The 27,038-nt window shown below is 37.6% G+C and overlaps 2 protein-coding genes across 2 annotated transcripts; one reads left to right on the top strand and one right to left on the bottom strand.

Moving 5' to 3' along the window:
• Positions 1-339: 339 nt before the first annotated feature.
• Positions 340-26,812, bottom strand: rb1 (retinoblastoma 1). The gene is made up of 27 exons (XM_056730748.1): positions 26,535-26,812; positions 26,029-26,149; positions 25,839-25,948; positions 25,523-25,657; positions 22,425-22,463; positions 22,273-22,322; positions 21,957-22,067; positions 21,459-21,601; positions 21,215-21,292; positions 20,685-20,794; positions 19,317-19,394; positions 18,665-18,752; positions 18,443-18,559; positions 18,025-18,081; positions 17,911-17,942; positions 16,181-16,257; positions 15,801-16,027; positions 6,036-6,151; positions 4,257-4,369; positions 3,496-3,641; positions 3,294-3,398; positions 3,059-3,172; positions 2,703-2,845; positions 2,210-2,240; positions 1,983-2,125; positions 1,849-1,895; positions 340-1,707 (listed from the first exon to the last, which is right to left on the bottom strand). Exons 1-27 carry the CDS (start codon positions 26,642-26,644, stop codon positions 1,637-1,639), a joined length of 2,712 nt encoding a protein of 903 aa, XP_056586726.1. The 5' UTR covers positions 26,645-26,812; the 3' UTR covers positions 340-1,636.
• lpar6b (lysophosphatidic acid receptor 6b) lies at positions 7,623-9,892 on the top strand. The gene has a single exon (XM_056730752.1). It carries the CDS (start codon positions 8,186-8,188, stop codon positions 9,215-9,217), a length of 1,032 nt encoding a protein of 343 aa, XP_056586730.1. The 5' UTR covers positions 7,623-8,185; the 3' UTR covers positions 9,218-9,892.
• Positions 26,813-27,038: the final 226 nt, after the last annotated feature.

Consider the following 27,038-nt stretch of genomic DNA (forward strand, 5'->3'; position numbering starts at 1 on the left):
AAACAATGCAACCCAGTTATAGAAGCAGCACAATCGTGCACGTTTTTTTACAGCATTACTGGTCATTTAGTTGCTGTGTATTAAAATAGATAAATAACAAATCCTTGAGTATCAGAGGAATTATATTATATAATGCTATGAAGTTACTGCTATGTAGATGGTTTTTGGTTCTTTTTAAACCAAAGCATATAAATAAATTAATATATACAACTAAGATGATAATCAGCTTTAAATGACAGATAACTTGCATCGGTTTCTTTTTAAATCCATCCGGTTGTGATACCCCCAATTGATGTATACTCTCTCTCTTGTTAAAGATGTAAACGTCTGATGAAAATCCTGATAAGCTTTTTGCAAAACCCACTGCTGACTTAGCAATGCCTTTGTGATTGCTCCACACGACGACAGCTCAATAAAAACTGCTTTCATGAAGGCTATTGAGGGGAATTTGAATAAACCTGTTTTAATCCCTTGATTGTAAGTTGGTTGCAAAACACATTCTGTACATTTACATTCGTCATACCAAAGAATTCAAATGAGTCACCTATGAAACATCAATTAACTTTTGGGAAGCAAGAATTGCATAAATGGTTTGCAAGTAAAAATGATGAACAATTAAGATGCCAATACATTTCATTTCACTGCTTCTCAAAAACATGTCAAAACAATCTATTTTATTGTTTTTACATACCAAGATGATGTTTGACATTACATGGCAAACAGCATTCCATGAATAAAATAACCAACTGCCAAACATGGTAAACAACATGCCTAATTGTTATAGTTTAACACGCCTAATGACAACAAATGTAAATGTGTGGTAACAAATACTATGGGGTCATGATCCTGCATTAACAAAAGCACACGTTTGGGTTTCTGTTAACAAACAGGTCAGTTGTTAAACTTAAGGAATTACATTATCTTGAAAAGAACATTTGAAGTACAGCATAATTATTTAGACAAAAACAAGAGCGCAAAACACAATCTTCAAAAATCCTAAAATTCAATAAAAAAGGAAAACTGTGCAGCAAGAACATAAAAAGGTCAGTTAAAGTCAAGATGGCCACATGTTAACAAACAAATGCATACGCGCACACACATCAATCATTCTAAAACATCAACCCAATAAAATGCTTCAACTGCAACACATTGTTATAACAACACATTTTCCAAATGATATCTATTGCATTATTTAAAGCAAAACTATTTAAAAAAATACAAATGTTTAAAAGGCAACACGTAGAATCTAATCTGAAAAAAACATTACCAAACCTAATACATGATTATAACAAAATGAAACACTGTTGTCAAATATCATCCTCAAAAACCTCATTTCCAGTACTGCACTGAAGCAAAATAAAACAGGCAAAAATTCAAGAACGAAATATAAATTTAAAAAACAAAACAATAAATTATGAAACTATACCACCAGTTTTAAAACTGTTCAAATACATTGAAAGAAAACCCCCACAAAGTTATAGTAGCAAATAAAGAATAAAAGTCCTTCATGGTTCCTCACACGTTTAAAATGAAAGACACATTCTATTTTCTAAAAGTGAATGAATCTAATAACAAAACTCCTGGAGATCGATTCATGCTGGGGCGGCTTTAATCGAGCACAGCGTGACCGATTCATTCAGGGTTCTGGATGCTCTTTTACAGACTCCTCCTTTAATTTCTGCTCTTGAATACGTGTCCGAGTGGAGCCTGTACAGACACAAACATCAGACAACAGGTTATAAGCTGCCACAAGAAATTCACAGGAAATGCTTGAGAATATAAAGTGTAGTTAAGGAAAATTTACTCATTACTCAGACAACAAACGTAAGCAGGACACATCGAACTTACTCATTTCAGCTAGCTTCTGGATGAGAGCAGACTCGCCGTTTGATTTGCTAAAAAAACAGACAATCCCAGTGTCAATGCTTTAGTGCCGTCAGAGAGACAAACAGGAAAAATGAGAAAACAAATTTGTAACATACCTTCCATCAGCTTCATCTTGTCCATCTGTGTCGAAGCGTAATCTCTTCAGGGGTTTGGGGGCAGAGCCTCCATCAAGACTCCGCTTGAGGGACCAATCGGTGCTGCTCACCATTTGATTAATCTTTTGAAATTTGTCTGATGACTGTATAAGAATAAAAATATAGATTTTTCAAAAACAAGTCAGACGAGATTAAAGTTCTTTAAAAGTGTAATAAATGCTACTAACCCCAAAGGACTCGCCAATCGATATGAGAATTCTGTCCAAGGCACCATGAAAGAAAAGATTAAAGACATAAACAATTAGACATATATTTAAAATGTTGACGTTGTCATAAAAATTATCTGACTACAAGGTAACAAAGCCTTTCAAACATTACTCTTAAAGGGGTCATAAGCCACGAACACATGTTTTTCCCTAACCCTATCTTTGGTGTGTTTAGTTGCCTACGCATGTAACAGACATGAAAAATTGCAAAAATGTAAGTTTCGAAACAAAAAATGCAATTATATAGAAGCAAATGCTCGCCCAGACCTGCCTGAAACGTGTTGTGTAACCACACACCCAAATGTATGTGCAAGTAAGGTGGGCATACCTGTCAGTACAACTGCTTTAGAACTTTGACCTTAAATCATGTACACACATCGATTACATCTAAAACAAACGATAATATTTGTTTTAGCCGTGTCGTCTGACCCCTTTAAAACACATGGACACTGACCTGCTCCGTGGGGTCATGACCACAGGGGACATACGGCTGCTTTTCAAGGGGGATACGTAGACGTTGTTGCTACCCGGCACCCGCAGAGGAGAGTTTTTGTAGGGACTGCAGGGGATATGGGGAATTGGAGACAAAGGGGGTGGCTGAAAAAGAAACGGAGACCCGCTCACGTCAATCAAAATATTTTATCATGGAACAGAGAATGACTAATATATAGAGAATGTAATTGGCAGTTAACATCTTAAATCAATTACTTCTCATATGACCTTGTTTGGAACTGATGTTTTTCCCCAGAGACCACCAGGGGGCGGTATAATACAACAAATCTATAAAAATGTGCTCTCAACATGTCTCACCCGAGGAGATGAATACTGAAGAATGTTGGTCTTCAGCTTCTGCATGAAGACCAGGTTGTAGAAGACGATGATGGAGTCGTGCTGACCTTCTCTAATCAATACGCGCTTAAACGTCTGTCAAATCAACAACATTTACACACAGAAGAGATGAACTGGTTGAGTTAATGATATCATATATTTCATAAACCTCAATGAAATAATTGAAAAAGGAAACACAGAATTCACAGACACTCACCTCTTGATTAGTATTGGGCAGCTCTTTGTAAGCGGTCACGATAGTTTTGAAGCGCAAATCCACATTTTTCACCTTGCATATGGCATACATGGCCGACATAATCAACTGCAATAAAATTACACAGTACCTTTAAATATTCTATCGGAACAACATTGCAAAGATTTCAAATAATTGTTAACTGCAAGAGTTGGATATACATTACCTGGTCTAAGTGTCTGTCTCGCATTAGTTCATACTCGTTTTGGAGGGTATGCTGAAGCAAGGTCCATATTATCGGCTCCAGTTCAAGATGTGATGTCAGCAGCTGTGAGAACAGCATTTTGAGTCGCAGGTAGGCCATCCTGTACACTGCAAAAGACATTACACGTCATACAAGTCTTCATAATTCTGAGTGTTTGATCGAAAGATCCACAGAACTTTTCATCCAAGGCCACATTAATTTAATCGATGATATTGGTGTCAAATAAACATATAAACAGCTGCAAAAAATATAAAGAGACCATTTCAAAATTCAAAAACAGATTTTCTGAATTAACTATTAATAGGTATGTGTTTAGGTAAAAAGATAGTTTTTGTTTCATTTTGTGAACAAATAACAATATTTCTCCATTTATATGCAGAAAATGAAAAATGAAGAAACAGGTCAAAATAACAGAATAGATTCATATTCAATTTTAAGCAGTACAAAAGTAATAATTGTCCATGTATTAAGGAATGAGTCAGTCTTTCACATTGCTGTTGGATGACTTTGTCACTCATGATGTTTGATTTCGTTGAAATTCAACAGACACTGGACTGGAATGACCACAATACATCTAGAAATCCTGCTTAAATGGAAATTTGGAATGGTCTCTTAATATTTTTCTGCGGCTTTTTAACTTGATGTAAAATATGGGTTAACCATGCAGTAAATGTTTTGCAAAACGGAAGTCAAAACTACTAGGCCATCTGATTATAACCTACATTTTTTGTAAAAAAGACTGAGCGAGTTTGAGCGGAGTTGTCTGGTGCCTGGTGTGGGGGGCTCAGCCTCTGCCGCTGGGGGCTGGCGACTCGGCCGCACAGGGGAGAGATACCTGGGGAGAGTAAGAAGGACATTTATTTTTCTCCAGTGAAAGATAAGTCGATTAAAACCAGTAAGTTGCTGAATATTAGGGGTGGATCACTACACATGTGCCTCATAGTTTTCGATCACATGCAACACTAGCCTTAACAACAGCTGCACGTCTTACAGAGACAAACTCACAACCCCAGGCTAACCACAGTCAACACTCATCTTCTTCTACACAGATACATATTATAAGAAGATGAAAAACCACATATACACTCTAAGTTAAAAATATACCAACTACATCCTCAAACTTAAACTCCAACCACAGATTTGAGAAGCTTTGACACGTTATAGGTGCAAACTAGTATTATACAATGTTTATGTGTTAATGGCGTCCAAAATGTCATGTCAAATCAAATCAGTAAAGTGTAAAAGCACGAGGAACTTATAGACACACAGGCCTATTAACCTACAAGCTCACGTTTTAACCTCAAAAGAGTAGTATCGGTTCCCTGTTCTACACATGTATCAAAAGGAAGCGCAGCATTTCATTCTCACGCAAAGGTCACAGAAACATGCATAAAAATGCTAAGTGATGAAAGGCTATAAATTCTGGCCAATATGTGACTATAAAACAATGCTTTTTTACAAACTAGCAATGGAAAACAAACTTAAAATCTGAAAAATTATTTAATTATTAATTTATTATAGATATTACTTCTACATTATATAAATAATTTAAAGCTAGAGATGCACCGATACAAAAGAGTAATGTCTGCCGATTCGGATTCGGATTTTATTAACTTTCCTTAACTTTCTGAACGTTATTAATTCCTATAATGACTTTTAATATTGGACATCAAACTGCTGATGTTTCTTTACATTTTCTATGTAAAAATGCAAACTCATTGCATTTTCCTGTCTCCTTTTGATTGACAGGATAAATTGGCCTTCTTCATTGGCTGTTTTTAAACGATCAGCCCTTAGTGTGAAGAATTGCTTTTATCAAGCAACACCGATTATTGGCCGATATATCGGTGCATCCCTTAAAGCTGCAATCCATAACTTTGACGGCAGTATATCTATGGCAGTTTGAAAGAAAAATAGCAGGTTACTTTACATACCGTGTTATCTAAAATGTGTTGAAAGGACGTCAAACAATTACCCATTAAATCACACTCAATAGCTCAACCTTGATCATTATAAAAACTAACCATCGTGAATGAAGAATTTATATTGGTCAATAATTCAACTTGCTTAAACACAGATTCTTCTTTATAGTATTTTTGCCCCAGTTAGTTAAAGACTGCACATTTTCTAATTTCATAATAACTGTGATAAAAATGATTTTGAGATACCAACAGCAGTCAACCAATCCGTGTATAATGGAAATCCTTACGGTTAGCAACTCGTGAAATTTAAATACTTCAAAGTTTTAAGCCTCTAAACCATTCGCTAATCACTTCTAATTCTGAGGCATTTCACATCTCAGTTTGTGGGCAAATTCTTGCACATTTTTATCTCCCTCGAACATTTCACTTTTTTCATACAAGCAACAATACTGACGTTGGCTGTTTCCCACACATCGATCACGCAATCAGTTCCTACATCAGCTTCTCTCACATTTCCCCTCTAATCCAATGAGTGTTGTGTATTGCTGCATATTCAGTAAGTTTGGAGGGATCACTCACAGGTCAGCTGCTGTGTGGTTGTGGTGCAGGGGCTGGTTGAGTGTTGCTGGGGGCTCTGCCTGTTCACCTGCTCCTTCCTCACAAGACTGTTTAAGAAGGTCAAAGAGTGGAGAGTCCTGAGGAAAAGAACAAAGTGCTCTGTGTTAGATTGCTAGTGTGATTAAATTCAAGACACATTTGTGTGTATAGGCCTTTCCACAATGTTCATACTATATCCAAGTAGTTTCACAGAAGTCACACTGAACAGAAAGTGATACTAGAGAATGAGTATATGATTAGAGCCCGATACTCGATAATGCCTTGTTTATGAGGTAATTCAAACACAACAACTAAATCCAATTCCTTTCAGAGTAAGTGCTTCCTTATTTACACCCACTGGCTCACCACTGCTCTTTTTTCTCTGCATGTGAGCCATTTCAAGTAAAAAATAATAATAAAAGCAAACAATAAATCTAAATAAAAAGACTCGACATATTATTAGAATATCTAAAAGGTGCTTTCGATCTAGCATCTACAAACAGCTAAATAATAATATATAATCAAGACACTCCTTGACACTCCTGATTTACAAGCTCCACGTTTGCATATCATTCATTACGTGTGATGTCATGTCGAGTCATTTAATGCGAACTTTGGACTGGCGGTCCCTCTTTTTGTTTACCAAGGTGTCAATGAACAATGCATATGAATGCACGGTTACATACAAGCACAGTTAGAATGAAACCAAAAGGACAACATTTATTATATATATAATATAACTTGTGTGATGAAACCATCAATTTACTGAAAGATTAGCTTCAAAGCACTGACAAAGGGCTTATGAAACTGAAAGGTCCTGGAAATTCAACTTCTCAATGAAATCGTTTAGGAACTATTGCTTACGACAAAGACAAAGATTACTCAATGTAATACAAGATAAACCCAAATTGTTTGGACACATAGGACTCCATTTGCATTGCCTTTAAGCTTAAAGTTGATTAAATTCCTCATATTGTTTTAATGGCCAAATTATTATACGTTGGTTATACTTGATAAACAATTTGAGTCCGAGGCAACTTGGTTCTGGATCTGGATCTGGACCACAGTCTAGCTTACATAGCATTGAAGGCTATTAATGGCAAACTTTGCTATTTACACCACACAAGCAAACTTTGCAAACAAAGATCATTATACACAATAACTTTGTTTAAAGCAATGCAAAAATAAAAAATATATACACTGAAAATAAAAAAGATCTATTAAAGTCATTAATACTTGATTAAAACCCCAAAGATCTTTCTAGAAGTCTTTTTAAAAATGTCCATGAGTTTGGTGTAGTAGTTGTTGACCTATGTACTATACTAACAGAAGCAAGCACATCTATCATACAAATCTTTAATGCATAAATAAAAAGGTTGCTAAAAAATATAAAAAGAGAGAGTGAAGATTTAAGATATCGTTTTAAAAGAACTTGAAAGTAAGGGAACTATGTAAAAGTGTCTAGGTGCATGTAGGCAGAATGCGGTAGCTATAGATAGACATGAATAGAGTGAAGGGAGGAACCTTCAACTAAAACCCCTCCCTCTCACTCGCCTCCAATCCGTCACTTCAAGTACATGCCTCACTGTGTACACCAGGACTGAACGGCAGGTTGACTAGCTAAAACCAGAAGCAAAGAAGATAACCCAGCCACAAATCACACAGTGAAGGAGTCAAGGAAATGAGAAATATTGGGTTTGAAAAAAGAACGGATTTTGTTTGAAGAAACTTTCTTCAAGAAGAAGACATTTATGACGAAAACCAAGGACACACTATGGATTATAAATTTGCTGAAGAAGTGATGCTGTGATATCGGTGTCAAACAACTGTGAGCATCTTGGAACCTGTGGGTTGGAAAGAAATAACAACTTCCTGTGCCAAGAACAAGGCAGCTAATCACATTATCCGCTACACCAAACGAGGTAAACCGATGTGGTCTGCTTATGTAAATGCACTTTGACTAGAATAACGCAACATTTTCTAAGCATTTGATGCTTCTGACACTAGAGATATTCATATGTTGGATGTGTATATTCCTTCATGGATTTTAATGTTTTGGTTCTCAGACCAATAAGAGCAACAAAGGACATTGAGTGAAGTGAACGCTAAACTTTACTCATCATAAACTGAAGATGAACATTTCACAAACAAACTGCACAAAAGATGAATTCAAATACGTCTTGTATAGCACAGTTTTCAGTATAGTCTTCATTCTGGGGTTGGTCTTCAATGTAGTGGCCTTGTACATTTTCCTATGCAGACTAAAAGTGCGCAATGAGACCACAACCTATATGCTTAACCTCATCGTGTCAGACACGCTCTTTGTCCTCAGTCTACCATTCAGGACGTTTTACTTCCTTAACAGAACGTGGCCTTTTGGACATGCTTTCTGCAAAATCTCAGTGGCCTTGTTCTACACCAACATGTACGGCAGCATCCTCTTCCTGACGTGCATCAGCGTGGATCGCTTCCTGGCTATCGTTTACCCGTTCGCATCCAGGACTCTGAGGACCAAACGTAATGCGAGAATAGCCTGTTGTGTGGTCTGGATAGTTCTGCTATCAGGCGGCTTACCCACAGGCTTTTTGATGGACACTACATCGGACAATGATGGAAAGTACTGCTTCGAAAAGTTTTCAAACTCGCAGTGGGTGTCCAAGGTCTCTAAAGTGGTGGTCTTTATGGAGACTGTGGGCTTCTTGATTCCGCTCATGATCAACTTCATCTGCTCCATGAAGGTCCTGCAGACCCTACGGGACCCGGAGAGCCTCAACCGGGGTGGGCAACTCAACAAAGCCAAGATCTTGCGCATGATCGTGGTGCACTTGCTCATTTTCTGTTTTTGCTTCATCCCGTTCAATGTAAACCTGGTGTTCTACACGCTGGTGCGAAGTCAGGTTATTACAAACTGCATCGTGGAGTCGGTGGTCCGGACTATTTATCCAATCGCATTCTGCATAGCGGTGACAAACTGCTGCTTCGACCCCGTGATCTATTACTTCACCTCGGAAACCATCCAGAACTCCATTAAACGCAAACCCAAATCCGTCCATGCAAACACACTGACCAATACAAATGACAATGTAGATAATTTGACAAATGACTCTAAAAATAAAACCTCATCATTACAAGATAAATTTATCCGCGATGAGTCTTCAGTGTGACTGAAGCCAAGGTGGCAAATCTCAGACAGGAAAAATTATACACCACTAGCAGAAGCTGATGTGCTAAGGATGTTCTCTGTTACCTAGTAATGACTTCTTCAGAACACAAAGATATTTTGGACGCATACAACTGAATTTGAATTCACAAATATGTTTTTAGTGTTATTGTTCTTGGCTGCTCTATGATGGTGTTTACAATATTTACTGTAACGTCTGACCGATCTTAATTATTAAATGTGATGTATATTACATATAACTTGAATTGGTAAGAAATGTGACTTTCAGTGTTAAACAGTTTTATTAAAAGTAGATTATATGTCGCCGCTGTCATTCTGAAACCTTGAATCTCCACATTTGCTTGTTTCAGGAAACTGAACAAACACTGCACTTTTAAATGATTACATCCTGTGCATTGGTAAGATATTTGCAAAACCCATTGACAAACATAAATGGTGACTAATAATAATGATTTACGACAAATAAAAAAACATGAAATATGACGATACATGGATTCAGACGGACAGCAGCGATGTGTAAAGGTGCTCATACGTTTTTTTTACATTAGAAATGTCAAACCTTTGTGAGTTTTCCATTTTTTGCCTATCCATATTGTTGTAGATATACAGTTTTATTCACTATTAAACTGGCAATAAAACATCTGGTTTGTTAAGTAAATTTCTCCAAGTCTGTTATAACAAAACAAAAAACATTGATGCTTCCTAAAAAATGATTCCCAGCTATTTTCAGGAACAAACTCTTGGTATTGTTTTCCATGCCAAGCCGTAACGAAAACAAACTTCAACTACATCCGCTCAGTTTAAGTACAAGCACTTCCCAAGGAAAGGGAGCGACCTCTCGACCAAAATGACACACAGTATGTTTTTGTCTAATAATGATATCGGTGTTTATCATTGTAGAAAATTAAGCTGATGACGTCCATGTCTGCAGGGTGTGCCCGCTGGGATTTCACAGCAGCAGCTCAAGCATGGTTTCATTCTTTAAAGATTGAATCATTCTTGCTGGGTGATTTATGATATCGCAATAAAATGTTACTATGAAAATCTATAAAGTACTAAGATTTTTGATTACGTTTCATGGGAGAACTAATCAAATTCAAAAGAGCAAAGTCGTGTGTTCAGAAGACTTAAACAGGACCGAACGCGTTGCTCCATCACCCTGCATTCCTTGGATAATCGCATGCCTGGGGGCCACACTTCCGCACATTCAAATCATGCTGGTGAACTATTTCTTATATAAGGTAACAGTTGAATAAAAACGTTGTCACTATTACCTCATGTTCATGTTGTTTCGAACAAGTACAACTACTTTGTCAACAATTTACGTTTTTTTCCTACTATGGTAGTCAATGATGTCCCAGAAGTGAAAATTGCAAACGTTCTTCCAAATATCTTTTCTAATTTATACAGGTATGAAATGACACGAGGGTAAGTAAATGATGACAGAATTTTCAATTTGGGTGAACTATCCCTTTAAGCTTCATTTGCATTATATAACTTTCATTCTTCAAAACATCTCTTTTTTCTTCATTTTTCGTGTAACATTTCCTTTAATCTCCAAACAGCCACTTTCACTCGGGTCCAAACCAAAGATTAACAAACTATGTGGATAATCCTATAAGAGATCCCAACAAACACAAAAGTATACGGGTATCTGATCTCTGCAATTTGTGAAATCCAGCATACAATGATCACTTAAGAATTATTCTGATTCTTACACAGAACTCTCTCAATGAACCAGATCTTAAATAAACCTTCTTTAAATGGGCTGGAACACAGGTATTCCAGAATATACCCTGCATGAGGGCCTTGCACAACATCACTGCCCTGAGGCATGTGAAAGCAAGTAACTAAAGTGGTGAAGAATGTAGAAGATAGGTCAGGTCTTTATAAACCAGAACATAAGGGAATTAGTGAAGTTGAACAGCTCCTGTGAACAGAAACACAGAAAAACAACCAAGCTAAAATGCAATGTGTCGCACTTTCTCTAATTAGCCCCGAACCCAGAGCTCTCATGCTCAGAAAGCTCAGACACTCCATTGTGTCATCGATCTCACGTTTTAGCCCCTCCCAAAAAAACATGTACAGAGAATTGGTGAAAAATGGTTTAACTCCACAATTCAGTAACACATACTTCCGAGTATTCTTTGTAATGCGTTTCAGCAATACATTTCTAACATCTATAATGCGTTTAGAAAGTATTCTCAGAATTATCTTTACCCTGACTTTAAGATGCATACCAGTGAAGTTATTTGTAAAGCATGTCTTTAAAAAGGACTTATCTATAACTAAGGCATATCCCTAGCTTAAACTGATCCCTGTCCGGGAATCCGCGCTGTAGAATTTAGAAATAAGTAGTTAATTTAACAGATCAGCAATATTACAACCAGTGTTGGGTGTAACTAGCTACCAAGTAATTGTTACTGTACTTTTTCTAAGGACAAGTAATTCAAATACAGTAAGGGATTACTCTTTTCTGTAATTTAATTACAGGCACTACAGATGTGATGAAACTAAATACTGTGTAAAATCTTCAATAGAGGAAATGACATCAAAATTATAAGTGTAACTTTATTGTATGTGTAAGAGCAATTTAACTATTTTGTTTGTTTATGGTGTGTCCAGTAGGGCTCATTTTTGCCGAATTGACAACATCCAACGTCCAACATCCCTCAGCTGCTTAAGTAGAAGACTTGCCCACTTACAGTATGCTTTAGTATATCCTCACATTTGTATACTTTGGTCAGTTAATAAGACTAATTTATTTAGTTATTTATAATTTATTTAAATGAATTTGCAGTTTCATGTCTATCCTTGAATCAATTCTAATCTAGGTTGAGGACGGATATAGAAAGTAATTAGTAATAAAATACTCTTTGGAGAGAGTAATTTGTAGAGTAATCTAATTACACATTGGCTGTGTAATTAGTAACTAGTAATTAATTACTTTTCAAAGTAACGTTTCTCAACACTGATTTTAACTCATCAGCTCTTGAATGATGTTTGTTGAAACAGTGACACCGGCTGGCTGGATCAGGTACTGTTTAACAGCGTGACAAGTAGCGCTCCAGAGCAGCGTTTAATTGTGTAAATTACCAAACCTACCAAAAGCCAATGCACGAAAACATTTTAAAAGTCATAATACAAATTTATTTAATTTTGAAGTGAAAAGTGTTCAATCTTCAAAAATATATTTTTTTGGCTAACATAAGTGGCTTAAGGCCCCAATGCCACCCCCTCGCAATGCCACTGGTCTTCACACAGGCAAAACAAAAACAGTGACAGAGGGATTCACCCAAAATAGTAAAATCTCTCATCATTTCCTCACCCTCGGTGTCAAACTTGTCCTGCTGCACACAACGAAAGATATTTGGAAGAATGTTTGCAAGATTCACTTCTTAGGCATCATTGACTACCACAGTAGAACATTTTTAATTTTTTCCATTTAACACAAAATGAGATATTTTGAAGAATTATGGAAAACAAACACTACTGTGGCACCTTGACTACAATTTAATTTTTTCCTACTACGGTAGTCAACGATGTCGCAGACGTGAAACTTGCAAACATTCTTCCAAATATCTTATACAGATTGTATATCTTATAATTTATACAGGTATGAAATGACACGAGGGTAAGTAAATGATGACAGAATTTCCAATTTGGGTGAATTATTCCTTTAAGCTTTATTTGCATTATATAACTATTATTCTTCAAAACATCTCTATTTTCTTTCATTTTTGGTGTAACGTTTCTTTTAATCTCCAAACAGCCACTTTCACTCGGCTCCAAACAAAAGATTAACAAACTATGTGGGTATCCTATAAGAGATCCCAACAAACACAAAAGTATACGGGTATCTGATCTCTGCAAGTTGTGAAATCCAGCATACAAGATTTATTCTGATTCTTACACAGAACTCTCTCAATTAACCAGATCTTAAATAAACCTTCTTTAAATGGGCTGGAACACAGGTATTACAGAATATACACTGCATGAGGGCCTTGCACAACATCACTGCCCTGAGGCAAGTGAAAGCAAGTAACTAAAGCGATTGAGTTATAAGAATATAGAAGATACGTCAGATCTTTATAAACCAGAACAAAAGTGAATTAGTGAAGTTGAACAGCTCCTGTGAACAGAAACACAGAAAAACAAACCAATGCAATACGCTGCACTTTGTCACATGTTTTTGAACATCATTTGATTTAACTTTCATTTAAAAATTGTGCTTACTATGTGCATTTGAGGCAAATCTTTATAATTCGCAAAACGTTTAGATAGTACATGATTAGGCACGGTCTTCAGAGCTGAAACACTTTATTAATGAATCCACTTTTATGGCTCATGGACACACACACGCTTGTTGAATTAGTGTGACGTTATATATCAGGACCTGTTTAAAAGCAGCTTAAACCATCTGGACTGTGAACACAGAGCATCTTCAACCAACTCAGACAGAGAAGCAACAGCAATGCAGATTAAATAAAAACATGGAATGAGAATCAAGAAAAATATCACTATGGTAAGTTGGTTGATTCCATGTGCATCAATTCTTAATCTGAATGTTATCTAGAATTGTATTATTAAGTCTTTATTTTTAAGTTATGAGTTTGTGTTTATTAACGCTTTTTAATGCATTAGCAAACAAACTAACAATGAATCATACTTCTATACCGAAGCTTTGATGTAAGTTTGTGTTAAATGTAGCATTTACAAATACATTTTTAAAATTAAAAGTTTTCTCAGTTAATAGACAGTGAACTAACACAAGTGGTTGTATTGGCATTAACTTACATTGACAAAAAAGTATTTAGTTTTACATCGTTTTCAGGATTTACTCATCTTTGTTATTCAAATTTTTTATTAAACTAAATATTTCTAGTAAAAAAATGACAGGGAAGTGAAACGTGTATCCTACATGTTGCACACTTACGATAAGTGCACATAGCAAACATTACCATGAATTTAACAGGGTCTGTTACAGGCAGCTGTGATTGTGTTGTAAATGTGTTCTACGCTGCCATAATTCAATCACTTTGTGTTTCCTTGTTCATAAACCCAGGTTATATAGACTCAACCGTCCCGGCAAACCGCACAGCGAGGTGAGAGCAGGTGGTATCCTTCATACAAAAGGGAAGTTGTAACTGAAAATTTCATTTAAGGTTTTAGTTGTCTGTGCCATGCACTTTAATTGATACACCAAATTAAAACACTCCAGCAACCTTAATGCTCCAACAATAACTGGAAAAATGTGCACTGCTATAACCATGACGTTACATCTTTGTTCAAAATAAAATAACCTTTGTACTGCTATGATAATTCATTGTTCCTCTCAACCCAGACAGGTTCCCCATTCGGCAACAAGAGCGGCTTTAATTGATCCAATTAAAAAGGAAATTATCACAAACAGGAAGTGGTCATGGATCGTGGGAACATGTCTGTTCAACCCCACTGCGCGGTGGACACCGGCTATCGTTTCACCTACTTAAAGATCTCCTACAGCATGATCTTCATCGTTGGCTTGGTCAGCAACACCATGGCGCTGCGCCGGTTTTGCCACATGCCTCGAACACTCACCAGCACTGGCGTCTACATGGCCAACCTTGCAGCAGCAGATATCTTCTTTGTCATCTCCCTTCCGTTGCGCATCTATTACCACCATAACAAAGCCACCGCTACCTCCAACCGCACCACTGACTGGTCTCCGGGAGGTGTCTTCTGTCAAGCGACCTTCACCTTAAAATACATCAGCCTGTATGGAGGAATCTTCTTTCTGGTGTGCATCGCTGTGGACCGCTACTTTGCTGTCGTGCATCCTCTGCTGCAGCACCTGAGGAGGGTTCGAACCTCCCGCATGCTCAGCGCCTGCATCTGGTGCCTGGTTCTAGCTCTTAGCATGGCTCTGCCTTTCCTGAGGTCAGCCGCATCCCGACAGAACAAGCCCTGCCTTCCAGATCCTTCTTCCAGACGAAACCGTACCATAATTCTAGCCGCTCTCGGGTTGGTTCAAATTGCCTACCTGTTCCCTGCACTCCTGTTGCTTTTTAGCTATTGCAGCATACTGCGCAGGTTGCCACGGCGACGGAAGATCTGTCATCGCCGTACTCTCACCATAATATACTGGGTACTAGGGGTCTTTTTTCTTTGTTTTACCCCTTATCACCTTAATCTACTGGGTTACACACTCACACAAGTGGGCCTTGTGCACAGTTGCGGCCTGGCACGAGTCACTAAAACTCTGCATCCTGTGGTTCTGTCATTGGCCAGCACCAATTGCTGCCTCAACCCCCTGATATACTACTTTTCTAGCACCCTGGTGCACAGAGAAGGAATGGGCAAACGGGAAAATGGAAGTCTACAAATTGCTAAATGCTCAATAACGGCAGAATTTTGAAACATGCGATGAGCAACAACCCTCAACACATTAACTTCCAGTGTATTTAGGGTATATATTTGATGTAAAGCAAATGTTAAATTCCATTCTGAACTACATCGGACTGAAGCTGACGTTAGAAGACCAATTGTTTAAGATAATTTATTTAAAAATGAGAAGGGGTACTTACTGCTCTCCATGCAAGATTTTCCATGATGAGGTGTTCGCAATGCTCTAGGTGCTTCATCATGTCGTGTTTGAGAGTGGGCTCGGCTTTAATGAAGCTCTCAATCACCTTGTAGAAGTCAAAAGCATGCAGCTGGAAGACGCCCAAGATCCAGGGGAAGCACAGATCCGTTTCTACTGAATCGCTGGCCCCTGTGCCCCGACCGAAACCCCCATTCTTTAGGGAGTTCCCTGGAACATGAAATGGGATGCAGTTTATGTAAACGGAAGATAAGAAGTTAACTATCATAAACACAACCAGGAGAGGAAAGCTGAACATGTCACCGAGTGCCATCACCAAAAAATGCTTACAAAAGTCAAGTAAGCCACAAATAAACTACTTACCGACATAGGTCGCCATAACAACTTCCAAGGCACATGCGAGCAGTGAGGTATGAAATGTTGCATTGTTGAGAAGTTTACTAAAATGTAAGTAACATGATTTATTGTCAGTGGGTAAAAAATGATTATTTATGACAGTTTAAGTCAGTGGTTCTTAACTCTGGCCCGCGAGATCCATTTTCAAGTTTAGCCCCAACTCTGATATAAAACACCTGAACAAAGCTTATGAGCGAATTTAGGAATGCGTTCAACATAATACGGTGCTGCGCAAATCTATCTGTTTAAGAGATTTAAGTACAGCGAAAGCGATTCAAGTGCAGATTGAATTTGCATCGCTCTCGCCGTACTTTAATGCGGTATGCCAAATAATCTACGCAGCCCCGCATTAAATTGAACGCATATGTTCCTAAAGTCACTGATTAGCCTCTTCAGGTGTTTTATGAGAGTTGGGGCTAAACTCGGCAGGAAAGTGGATCTCGCAGGCCAGAGTTGAGAACCACTGGTTTAAGGTGTATAAAATTTAACAGCATCTCCTCCTTTCTCTTTCAAAGCACTACGGCACTAAGATGTCGTCATGCTTTCACTTTGCCGAAGGAGATAATAATTTAGAGCAGTTTGTCAGAATGAAAAATAGCTCAAGGTATTAAAAACATAACGCTTCATTATGTAAGGTCTTTATTCACATCTAAAGACATAGTTATTAGGGGTCTAACGGTTCAAATTACTCACGGTGCGGATTGTGTCACGGTTTTAAGGTCACGGTTTCGGTTCGGTTTGTGCTATGTTCAGGGAAAAGGGACCACTGACAAATAAAAATAAGAACAAATAATAAAGCTACAAGTAATAGCATCAATAAAACAACAGAGCAATAAGAAAATAAAATAAGATACTGTATAGATACCTTTTAAGATAGAAATGGATTAAAGTAATCAAATAAAACATAACATTGCATATGTACAAATCAAATAAAGATGAGTCATAATTGAAGTTACAGAAGCTATTGAGTCACAAGCAGTGAGTGATTTCCTTGAGAAATATGCTGCTGTTGCTTTAAGAGGAATGAAACAGATCCAGTACACGGATACTTTAAACATGAGCGACGAGTTGTTTTTCGTCTGTTTCGTCCATTCACTAGGTTAAGACATAACCTAATATGTTTGTTAAGATACTCGACAAGAGGGGCATGTTGACCTACTTCGTGTGTGAATTCGTCCGTTTAAGCGCTTCAAAGACGCTTCAGATCTTTTCACAGCATGCAAGTGAGTTTTCTTGTGCATCACCTTGCACTTAAATGTTTAAATTGGCAAGGATTGAATAGGTTTAGTTTAAAAAGAGAAACGTGTTCTGTTCAGGTCTCACCTGCACTCGTCCACTCACAACACCTGGGTGATGAAAGCATAAATGACTGTTCATATTACAGCATACTTTAAATTTGTCTACGTTATTTGATTTGTTGTAGATAGGACTATTAAATGTTTATCCTTCGACAAACGTACATAGATGAACTTTGTCAGTCTGTTTTACGCATTATAATTTCTAATGAACCGTATTATAAATGCGTCTTGGACCGCACGCCGAACCGTTGGTGGAGAAAAGGGCAGTTCAAATTTTTACAGAGAACCGTTACATCCCTAATAGTTATGTATGATATATTGCATTTCTGTCATTATATCCTCCAAAAATTGAACATCGGACCTTTAAGATTTTCAGGAAGATGTTGATTCTGGTTTTACCTGAAGTTCTGCACAGAAAGTCTTTTCTCCTCCTAAAGACAGCACACAGGTGACCATCAGAAGTTATAATAGAAATATAAGCATGTAAAGTGTCTTGGTTTCATTAAGGCTTACCGATTTAAGCATGGACTCCATTACTTTGTAGTAGAGCTGAGCACCAAGATTAAACCGCTGCAAAGTAAAAAAAAAAAAAAAAAAAAGAAGTCTATTGGTTCAACAAATGTTAAAGGTTGAATAAAAAGCTCTTGGTTCATCAATTAGTACTGTGATGGTAGGGTTTCTTGTAGGGATGTACATAATATTCAAACTTTTGCAATGTTTTAATTTTTATGTTTCTTTTACAGTCGATATTATAAACAAATCTTAATCTACAAAATAGCATTCACATGAAAATGAAAGTGTGCATCATTCAAAACAGTTAAGTGTAGAAGGTTGATAACTGTTTATATTCATAAAAAAACTAAGAGATCAAAAGCTATGCCTTAATAAAGAAAAAGTCCTATTGATTCTAAAAAGTCATTGTTGGATTAACCTTTCTGCCCAGCCCCTCACAGCGCTGGCCCACAGCCTGAGCAAACTTCTGGCTGAAGACCTGACCCAACTCCTCAACCCTCTTAATGATCTCTTCTGAGGGGTCAACAGTGCAGTTCTGACAGAGAATGGAAATTAAGTTATTAAGTTACAAAGGACTGTTCATTCTGTCTAAAAAAAATTGAACTTTTTTTAAAGGATAGAGCTTGAAATAACAAAATACCTTGAAATAAACTTGGAGATTGTGTGAGGGCTGGTCACTAGCAGAGGTGAGTTCAACCCTGAGTTGCTGTATGGAATTCATGGCAGCTCTGGAAAACAAAAGTGGAAAAAAAATTAAGCAAAGGACAGGACAGGACAGGACATGGCAGCACTTAAGACTGCACTAGGTTAGAGGATTGTGCTAGCAACGCCAAGGTCATGGGTTCGATCCAAGGGGATTGCACATAGTTAGAAACAAATTTACAGTACAATGCTATGCAAGTTGCTTTGGATAAAAGCGTCTGCCAATTGTGTAAATGTAAGACCACCATAATGTTTAAAAAAACATGACAAATATTATTAATAAAAATTAAAGCATTACCTTAACAAAAGTAAAACCAAGAAAACACTGAGCTTAATGTGCCACGTGAATACATCAGAGAACTCCATCATGTGATCTTAGGCTTAAACCCACTGAGTTACAAAACATCTGTGTTTATATAATCCCATTCACACAAATGTGGCACTGTGACAAGTGAGAAAAAGTCAAAAACCCTTTTTACAACTAGCACACAGAGCTGACCTTCCTCAAACATACTACTCAACACGTGTTCCTGTACAAATGTATGGGATAGAAACTGATGTTCTGGTTAAAAAATGGATGACAGTCTTACCTGATCGGTGTCTGAGGAACAGGAAGTGTGACATCCTCTCCACACTGATTCTTTCTTGGAGTCATTTCCACCTTTGTCCTACAAAGAAATTGACTTCTGATATTAGACAGAAAAAAAACACATACCACTATGTGTCTGATAAGCAGACTGCAGGGCTCTACACTACGACCATTTCCATCCCATTTACGACCGGAAATTAGTCTGCGCGACCATGAAAAGATGTTTAGGCGCATGGTGCGACTGAACCGATCTACACTCATAACCCATTTAAACACCATCAAATTAAGAAACTACGACTCCCATATGTGCCTCAGTTTATTTTACGTGACATTATCCACTGCATTTCATGTTAGTCAACTGAGCGGGGTTTCACATTATAAATGCGTTTTCGCGCCATTAAGTGCCCCGCTTTTTACTTTCCATTCTGATGTGATGTCCTTAGGCTGTGCGAGTGTTTCATCAGGTGTCATTTGGGGAATGTTTGTCTGGCATAACTGACACTTGTTGGACGCAGAATAAATGGTTCTGTGTGGCGTTTCATATAGTGATCACCTGGCTTTCGTCAGGTGAGCCCAACACGCTTTCTTTATGGTGTTGCTTATGGTGCTTATAAATAAATGTCACATAGATGTAATCTGAGGGTGGAACAAGTGTTGGGTAAATTACTCTAGAAAAAGTAATTAATTACTTAATACATATTAAACAGTGTAATAAGATTACTGTACCAATTACTCTTTCCGAAAAGTATTTCATTTTTATCTTTTTAATTGAAATGAATAATTTAAATCATTCAAATAAATCAGTGGTTCTCAACCAGAAGGGTGTAGAGGTACTGCAGGTGGGGAACGACGGTTCCCCCAAACCCCAACCTTGGAACTCGATCGTGAATGCACACAGCGACGCGATTGGAAATTGTGCGGAAGACAGACTATTGTTGCAGTTGAGAGCTGCCTGTAACCAAGGCAAGGCACAAAGTTCACACGAGACTAATGTGCAATTTGATTTCATCGTTTGTAAATCTCACATCAAATGTTATTAATTAGGCATATGCATATTTGATACGTTTTATGTATCGGTTTGTCCGTATTCTGTGGTGGACAGTAGGCATCAGTATGATAATGTTTTTTAGTTAAACTTGCTGCAGTAATATGAAACTGTAATGTGGTTGACGGATCTGTAACTTCTTTATAGGTGTTCGGATCCTGAAAATTAATGCACATCCTGAGAATGTTCGTCTTAAAAAAAAATCAATTGTCTGTGCGCCTATATTTTTGACTGAGCTCCTAAATTTTTTAAATAAGCAGCACTAGCGCTCCTAAAAAAATATGTTACTGTGGAGCCCTGAGCAGATTTTAAACTCATACGTACGTTTCAGTTTTGTTGGGGGAAAGTGTTTCATCATCAACTAAAAACAACCTGGCATCAAAGTCTTTATTCTTGTAGTACAATTCTTCATATTGCTTGGAAAGTGTTTCCATCTGTATGAAAAAGCAAACAGGGGGTCACAAACATTGCGACTATTTAAAATGAGGATAAAATTATATTAATAAGAAATGTATTACATGTGGTTACAGGTCTTGCTGTAATAACACACTGCTTATTATCAGCAGGCAAACAGAGGGTCTATAAAACAGCATATATTACTAAACTGCAATAAAATGTCAAGCAAAGGTTCAAATAAATGGTGATAAAAGCAATAGCAGCTTTTAAGTGACTCAACAAATATCAGCTTGTTGAATTTTACATTTTATAAAGCTTATTTTTAAGTAAAGCTGCCAATATTCCACTTAAGAGATCACTATTCTGACTACAATAGTAACCATCATATCATTTAAGATGGCAACACTGTTGGAGCAGAATAAACTTTTGTTAAATGTCTTCTATGGTATGGTACAGACCGGAGGAAGCCCTTGGAGTCCTGACAAACCCGCAGAATCCAGGAACGCAGAGAAAGTGGTCTGGTACACGTTTTTCACCTGAAACAGACAATTATGCGTACACGCACATTACAATTACAATCAATCATCCAAATGCAAAAGGTTTTCTAGCTTATTACAAGCGTGTTATTAAAGTCATGGTTTATGCAATGAGGACTATTTGGAAGCAATGGCTGATGGGATTGTGTGTGAATGGAGCACCAACCTCATCCACGTTGCAGTCGCCTTCTTTGCAAAGGGTCTCCAGTAACTGCATGTCCATCTCTGGAGGACGAGGTTTGGCTTTGCCCTGATTACGTCTGGATGTTCTAGTCGGAGGACTCAGGGTACTTGAAGTAACCGCTGACTCTGGAATAAGGATGAGAGAATAAATTATAAGATGAGATCATTTCCTCAAACTTGACTCTGCTGTCCGAATTTTGCATTTTCTGCACTTTTTTATAATGACACATTTACACAGTATATAGTTCTCCATTTATTACAAGATTTAACTATGTGTATATTTGGGACAAATACAAAAATGGTCATTGACCGTATGTACACAATGACACTGTCAGTTCGTAAACAATATGTGTATATCCCAACATATAAACATATAAAAATGTTTGTTGAAGGTCTGTGGCTACCTTTTATACTGACAATATTTTAATGGCATTTGATATATTGTTCTGACTCCGAGCAGAGGAACATGTGAAACACTCACTGTAAGGGGACTGAAGGAGAGAAGGGGAGCAGTGCTTGCTGAAGAACTCCAGAACACACAGCAGCAACTGGAATGATATCACAAGGTCATCCTCCATCTGTAGAGATGTTCCTGCACAGGGAACAGACGGAAAACTAATAAATGACAGAAGCGGAACACTGTATCTGTGTAACATATCAACCATGAGTTAAAACACATTATTTTGACTGTAAAATGAAATTAAACGACAGCTTCTGACAGATCATTTTTATGGTTTAAGTGAAACAACTTAATGTCCCACATATAGATTTCCAGAGCTATTTTCTTATCGGCTCACCTTTGGCCAAGAGGAACATGGTCCAACCATTTTCCAAAAGCTCTTTTCTCCTTGGAGGAAAGAGACAGGATGATCAGATCATTGATTGTGCTAATAACAGCTGGACAAACAAGAAAACCAAAGCAGAATTGAGAAAAGGTCATTTTACTCACTTAGCTTTCTCAGGCTCTGCAAAGATGTTATCACACGTCCTTTAGGGAGAAAAATGGGTTTAATACCAGTGTAAATTTTCCTTTACTTTGTCTGTCATAACATCTGTAGAAGCATGCATGCACTATGCAGACCACATCAACTTTGCAATTTCATGTTAAATTCCACTGTTTACTTTTGTTATATAAAGGTAAAATAATAGTATTGAACAATTTTTTGCAATGCACCAAACAAAGATTTCTAATTTATCAAATACACTACTGTTCAAAGGTTAAGGGTCATATTTTATTTCACACATTACGGTTATTACATTTTCTAACTGTATTTTAGAAATTGTTTTATGTTGTGACATTTTTCAACTAAAATTATAATTTAAATGACAAGCCGTAAAATAGTTAAAAAAAATGCACTAGTGAGAACACACAACAGAAGACAATTTTTTGTAAAAAAATTTACTTAGGTATTTAATTTAGGTAATTTTCTGAAACAGAAAGTGTCATACGAGTCTGAAGGGAGGAATTGGGTCATGTTTTTCCAGCAAAATGCGCTGCCTTTACTGCAACGTTAGTTCATTATATCGATATAATGTAGGACCAAATCAGACAAATATAAAGAATAAAATGAGACAGAGAACATAATCACTGGATGTATTATATGCAGTTCAGTAGTTAAAAATCAGCAAGTACCTGCGCCAGGTTGCTGTCCCATTAAAAGTAGAAACCTTAAAGGGGTGATTTCATGAAAAAAATACTTTTTCCATGTTAAAATTCTAAAATCGGGTCTCTTGTGCATCTGCCGATTCAGAAAACCACAAATCATTAACTTTAATTTAATGTTTGCCTATCTCTGGAAGCCTTTGAGGAAACGAGCGCTTCAGAAATCTTTCTCTTAATGACGTAAATAGCCGTTCTTATTTTAATATTTATGCCCCTTGATCTGAACGTGTCCACCCATTTGCGCCGCCGCCATTGTCGTTTTGACATGTGTGAAGTTCCAACACCATGCAAATATAGCAAAGCTTACTGAACTGTCTGCTGCACAGACCAACACAGAACAATGTTCCAGCCTCACTGGAGACAAGAGAGCAAAGGATTTATTTAGTTTTCAAAGGAAATCATCCACACTGAACGAGGCAAAGTTGCAAATAAAGACATTGTAGGTACCGTTATTTTTTTAAGTAAGACCCCAGGGACCTGTGGATAAAATGCCACTGTGACACGTTTGTCTGTTCACTATTAGAAAGCAATGTGTGGGATTGTCCTGTGTAACGTTAATTTGACTTGGGAGAAATAGTGATGCGTTTGTCTCGAGTATCTTCACTTCAGAAAACTGTGTGTATGGTTTGTAAACACGCGACGCGGTTCTCTCGCCCTAATGCAGTCGTGACCGGACCAACAGGGGCTGGAGGGGCTTCGCGATTGGCCCCGGGGAAACCTGTGTGCTTATCAAAAACAATGTTTTTGGTGTTCAAAGACGAGACCTTGTTTCTCGTTCGCTTTATGTGACCATACTTTATTATTTTGTTTTGTCGCTGGAAGCACTGGCTCACAGCACGTTTGCTGCTGAAAAGGGGGCAGAGACTAGCAGCTCACTTGCAATTAAAGAGACACACACCAAAACAGCGCGTTTCTCCTCACATGCAAAAGTTGGCATGTAGTGCATGTTATATTAAAAGATTGTGGTGTTTTTATGAGCTGAAACTTCACAGACACATTATGTGGACCCCTTTGATTTATATTACAATTGTGTAAAACACTCATTTAATCACCCATTTAAATTAAGTAAAAAAAGGCAGTACTAAAGCCCCCTCGTGTTTTTAAAGTAAAATCTATTAAACAGGCGGTAAGACCTTAAAACAGGCGGAAATAAGGCATTAAGCTCTTATAAAATATTTATAATACATTTATTCAGACACTCTTGTTAGACTTGGATACTGCTGTAACCGGAACATTGTTAAACCTGCGTCGAACGATGCGGAAGTCAAAAACCCTGAAGCGTGAAAAGGGCCTATATGAGCACAACCAGCACAGTAGATTTTCAACGTATCAAGACTGCTGCTGCCACCTACAGGTGGGGGACTGAGATTCCTAAAACAGATTTTATAGCATATCACTGAATTTATAATATATTCAACAGAATTTTCAGATTATGTGTAAGATTATGTAGATGGTGGCACATACAACACAGGCTAGAGCAAATTCTGCAGACAAAACGCATATCTTTTAAATAAATTCATGATCACTCATAAATTCATGAGTTATAAACCTGTTGTTTCCTTTCATTTAGGAGTTTCATGACGTGAGATGAATCACAGTGAATATCTAAATATACGTTGAGGGAAGGGCGACCACACCCTGAGACATGTCCGAGCATTGCCTGGTTAGTAAGCCTTCAGCCCTCCATTAACAATCGACACGCATCCTTCTGTATTACTGTATTCTTTAAGAACATCTTTAAGATCCCTCTGATCTGTATGTCACAACAAAAACTCCCTGCTTACACCAGGGATTAAGATCTATTTTAGATGATCTGACACGAGACGTTGATAGGAATCTTAAACAATGCCTATCGCACTTTAGGCGGTCTGCCGCGGTCATGTCATATAAGGAATCAAATTTTATTCATCCTTCGAAATTTAACAGCTTGACATACTATGAAAACATACAGTATCAGATTTCAAAACTTCCCGTGTCTAAAAATACAAGCTGTTTATAAAGAAGCTACAAAATGGACGGTTCTGCATTTCCACAAATTACTGACATCAAAGAAATGGATAAAAAACTCCACATTTACATGCCAACAATGCACCGTTTGCATTCAGCAATAAGTGACTGTCTTTGGTGCAAACCTTTTCACCAACACAAATCCTGATCATTCGACATACCAAAAACTACTACATTTAACATTGTAATAATAATGATCGCAATATGTAACCATTTCTTATATTGCTAAATTGGTACCAATCTGGTTTTAAAAATATAGAAACATCAATTTTCTGCAATGCATTACATTTACATACAAAAAATACACTCTTAAAAAAACGCTTACGTCTCTTTAAAGCACACTGTACATTCAATAGAAAACTAAATAGCACACTTACTTCACAAATCTTTGATAGAGGGCCAAAGTGACATTGTATTTGTTCTCCAATCGTGTAACAGCAGTGTTCACTTTAGGGCTGATAGTGTCCACGTTCACGTCCATCATCTTTACAAGGCTTATGACCTGCATCACACTGTAAAGAAACGGCAACTTCATTTACAGATGCTATTAACACAACACGTTATTTTACTAAACAATTTACTGTATAGGCTTGTCAACACTAACTTACGGTTTAAACCTAAAAAAAACCTCTGAGTGCTTACCTCAAACGGAAAAATCAACAATTCTTCATTACATTTATTTGATATACATACCTCAAACCAATGACCTTCTGGAACTCTGTGAAGGTGAGCCTGGTGCTCTCCAGCTCGATGCCTGTGATAAACAAGCAGGCACCCCAAAGCTGCCTGTTTGAATAGGGCATCTGATATGACAGAAACACACTGTAAATACACATTTGTAAACAAATGCACCAGAATGTCTATACATCAGAGGAAGGCGTACATGTGCCTTGTCCAGGGACCTGATCTCCTTCTCCCAAATTCTCCATGCATGATCACAGATAGGATTGGTGACCTGAAGCTCCTCGCAGAGAGACACAAACTCAGGCTCTTTGTCCTTATGTCTGGAAAAAACAACAACAGATGACAGACGTGTTTAAGACACGACTAGTGTTTTGAGGATTTACACTACAGTACTACCCATAGATGAACAATTTACCATGATATTACCATGGTATTGTCGTGAAAGTGTAGTAACCATGTTTTTGCCAGATTGATTTGTCACCACAGTTTTACTACAAATCAGTTAACATCATTACACTATCGTGACTACAATGAAACAATGGTAAATTAATGGCGCAACTTAAGAGGCATAATCACCACACATATAAAGTTCAGGGACTATCAAACACAAGTACACGTCTGCATTGATCATTGAGTAAGTCATAGTTTATAAGAGAAATGTAATCACTGTCAGAGGAGGAATATTTCAGAGACCGACATTCTTACCGTTCTGTGGTCAGCGCTGTGTTGTCGCTGTTATCCGGCGACCCGTTATTAATGTTCGCCTTCGTCTCTTTCTTTTGCGGTGTCCCGCTGTTGCGCTTCTTCGGCGGCATCTCGGATGTTTCTCGATGAAGCTCGTTTCCAGTGACAGGACAGCCAGCGATCACAAACAGCGTGTTTTTGTTGTTGTGGTTAGTGGTTGGATGTCGGAGCCTGAGGTCGCTTGTTTGTGTCTACAACTCCCCAGTATTTCCTCAACTATCGAAACGCGGGAAAATTGACCGACGTAACGTCCGCCAAAAATGTGTCACTTCCGGTTCGCTGTGTTGTGAGGACTCATAACAAACAACCTGCGTGCGATCCTCACGGAGACAAATTGATCAGCAACATAATTTACAGTTAATCTGGTGGTGTATTTACGGTGAATACTTGTAAATGAAATGAATGTAGTGACATGAAAGAGTTTGGGAAGAGTTGATAAATGTTTAGGAAAGTGAATTCTTTATA

This window comes from Triplophysa dalaica, chromosome 19, assembly GCF_015846415.1.
Source record: "Triplophysa dalaica isolate WHDGS20190420 chromosome 19, ASM1584641v1, whole genome shotgun sequence".
In the NCBI taxonomy this organism is placed as follows: domain Eukaryota; kingdom Metazoa; phylum Chordata; class Actinopteri; order Cypriniformes; family Nemacheilidae; genus Triplophysa; species Triplophysa dalaica.

Excerpts from the sequence above, each read along its gene's own strand:
- rb1 (XM_056730748.1), bottom strand. The coding sequence starts at position 26,644 with ATGCCGCCGAAGAAGCGCAACAGCGGGACACCGCAAAAGAAAGAGACG. Across the intron at positions 21,602-21,956 it reads TCTCCTTCAGTCCCCTTACA|AGTCAGCGGTTACTTCAAGT; the intron begins GTGAGTGTTTCA and ends TCCTTATTCCAG. Across the intron at positions 17,943-18,024 it reads TGGAGTCCATGCTTAAATCG|GAGGAGAAAAGACTTTCTGT; the intron begins GTAAGCCTTAAT and ends TGCTGTCTTTAG.
- lpar6b (XM_056730752.1), top strand. The coding sequence starts at position 8,186 with ATGAACATTTCACAAACAAACTGCACAAAAGATGAATTCAAATACGTC.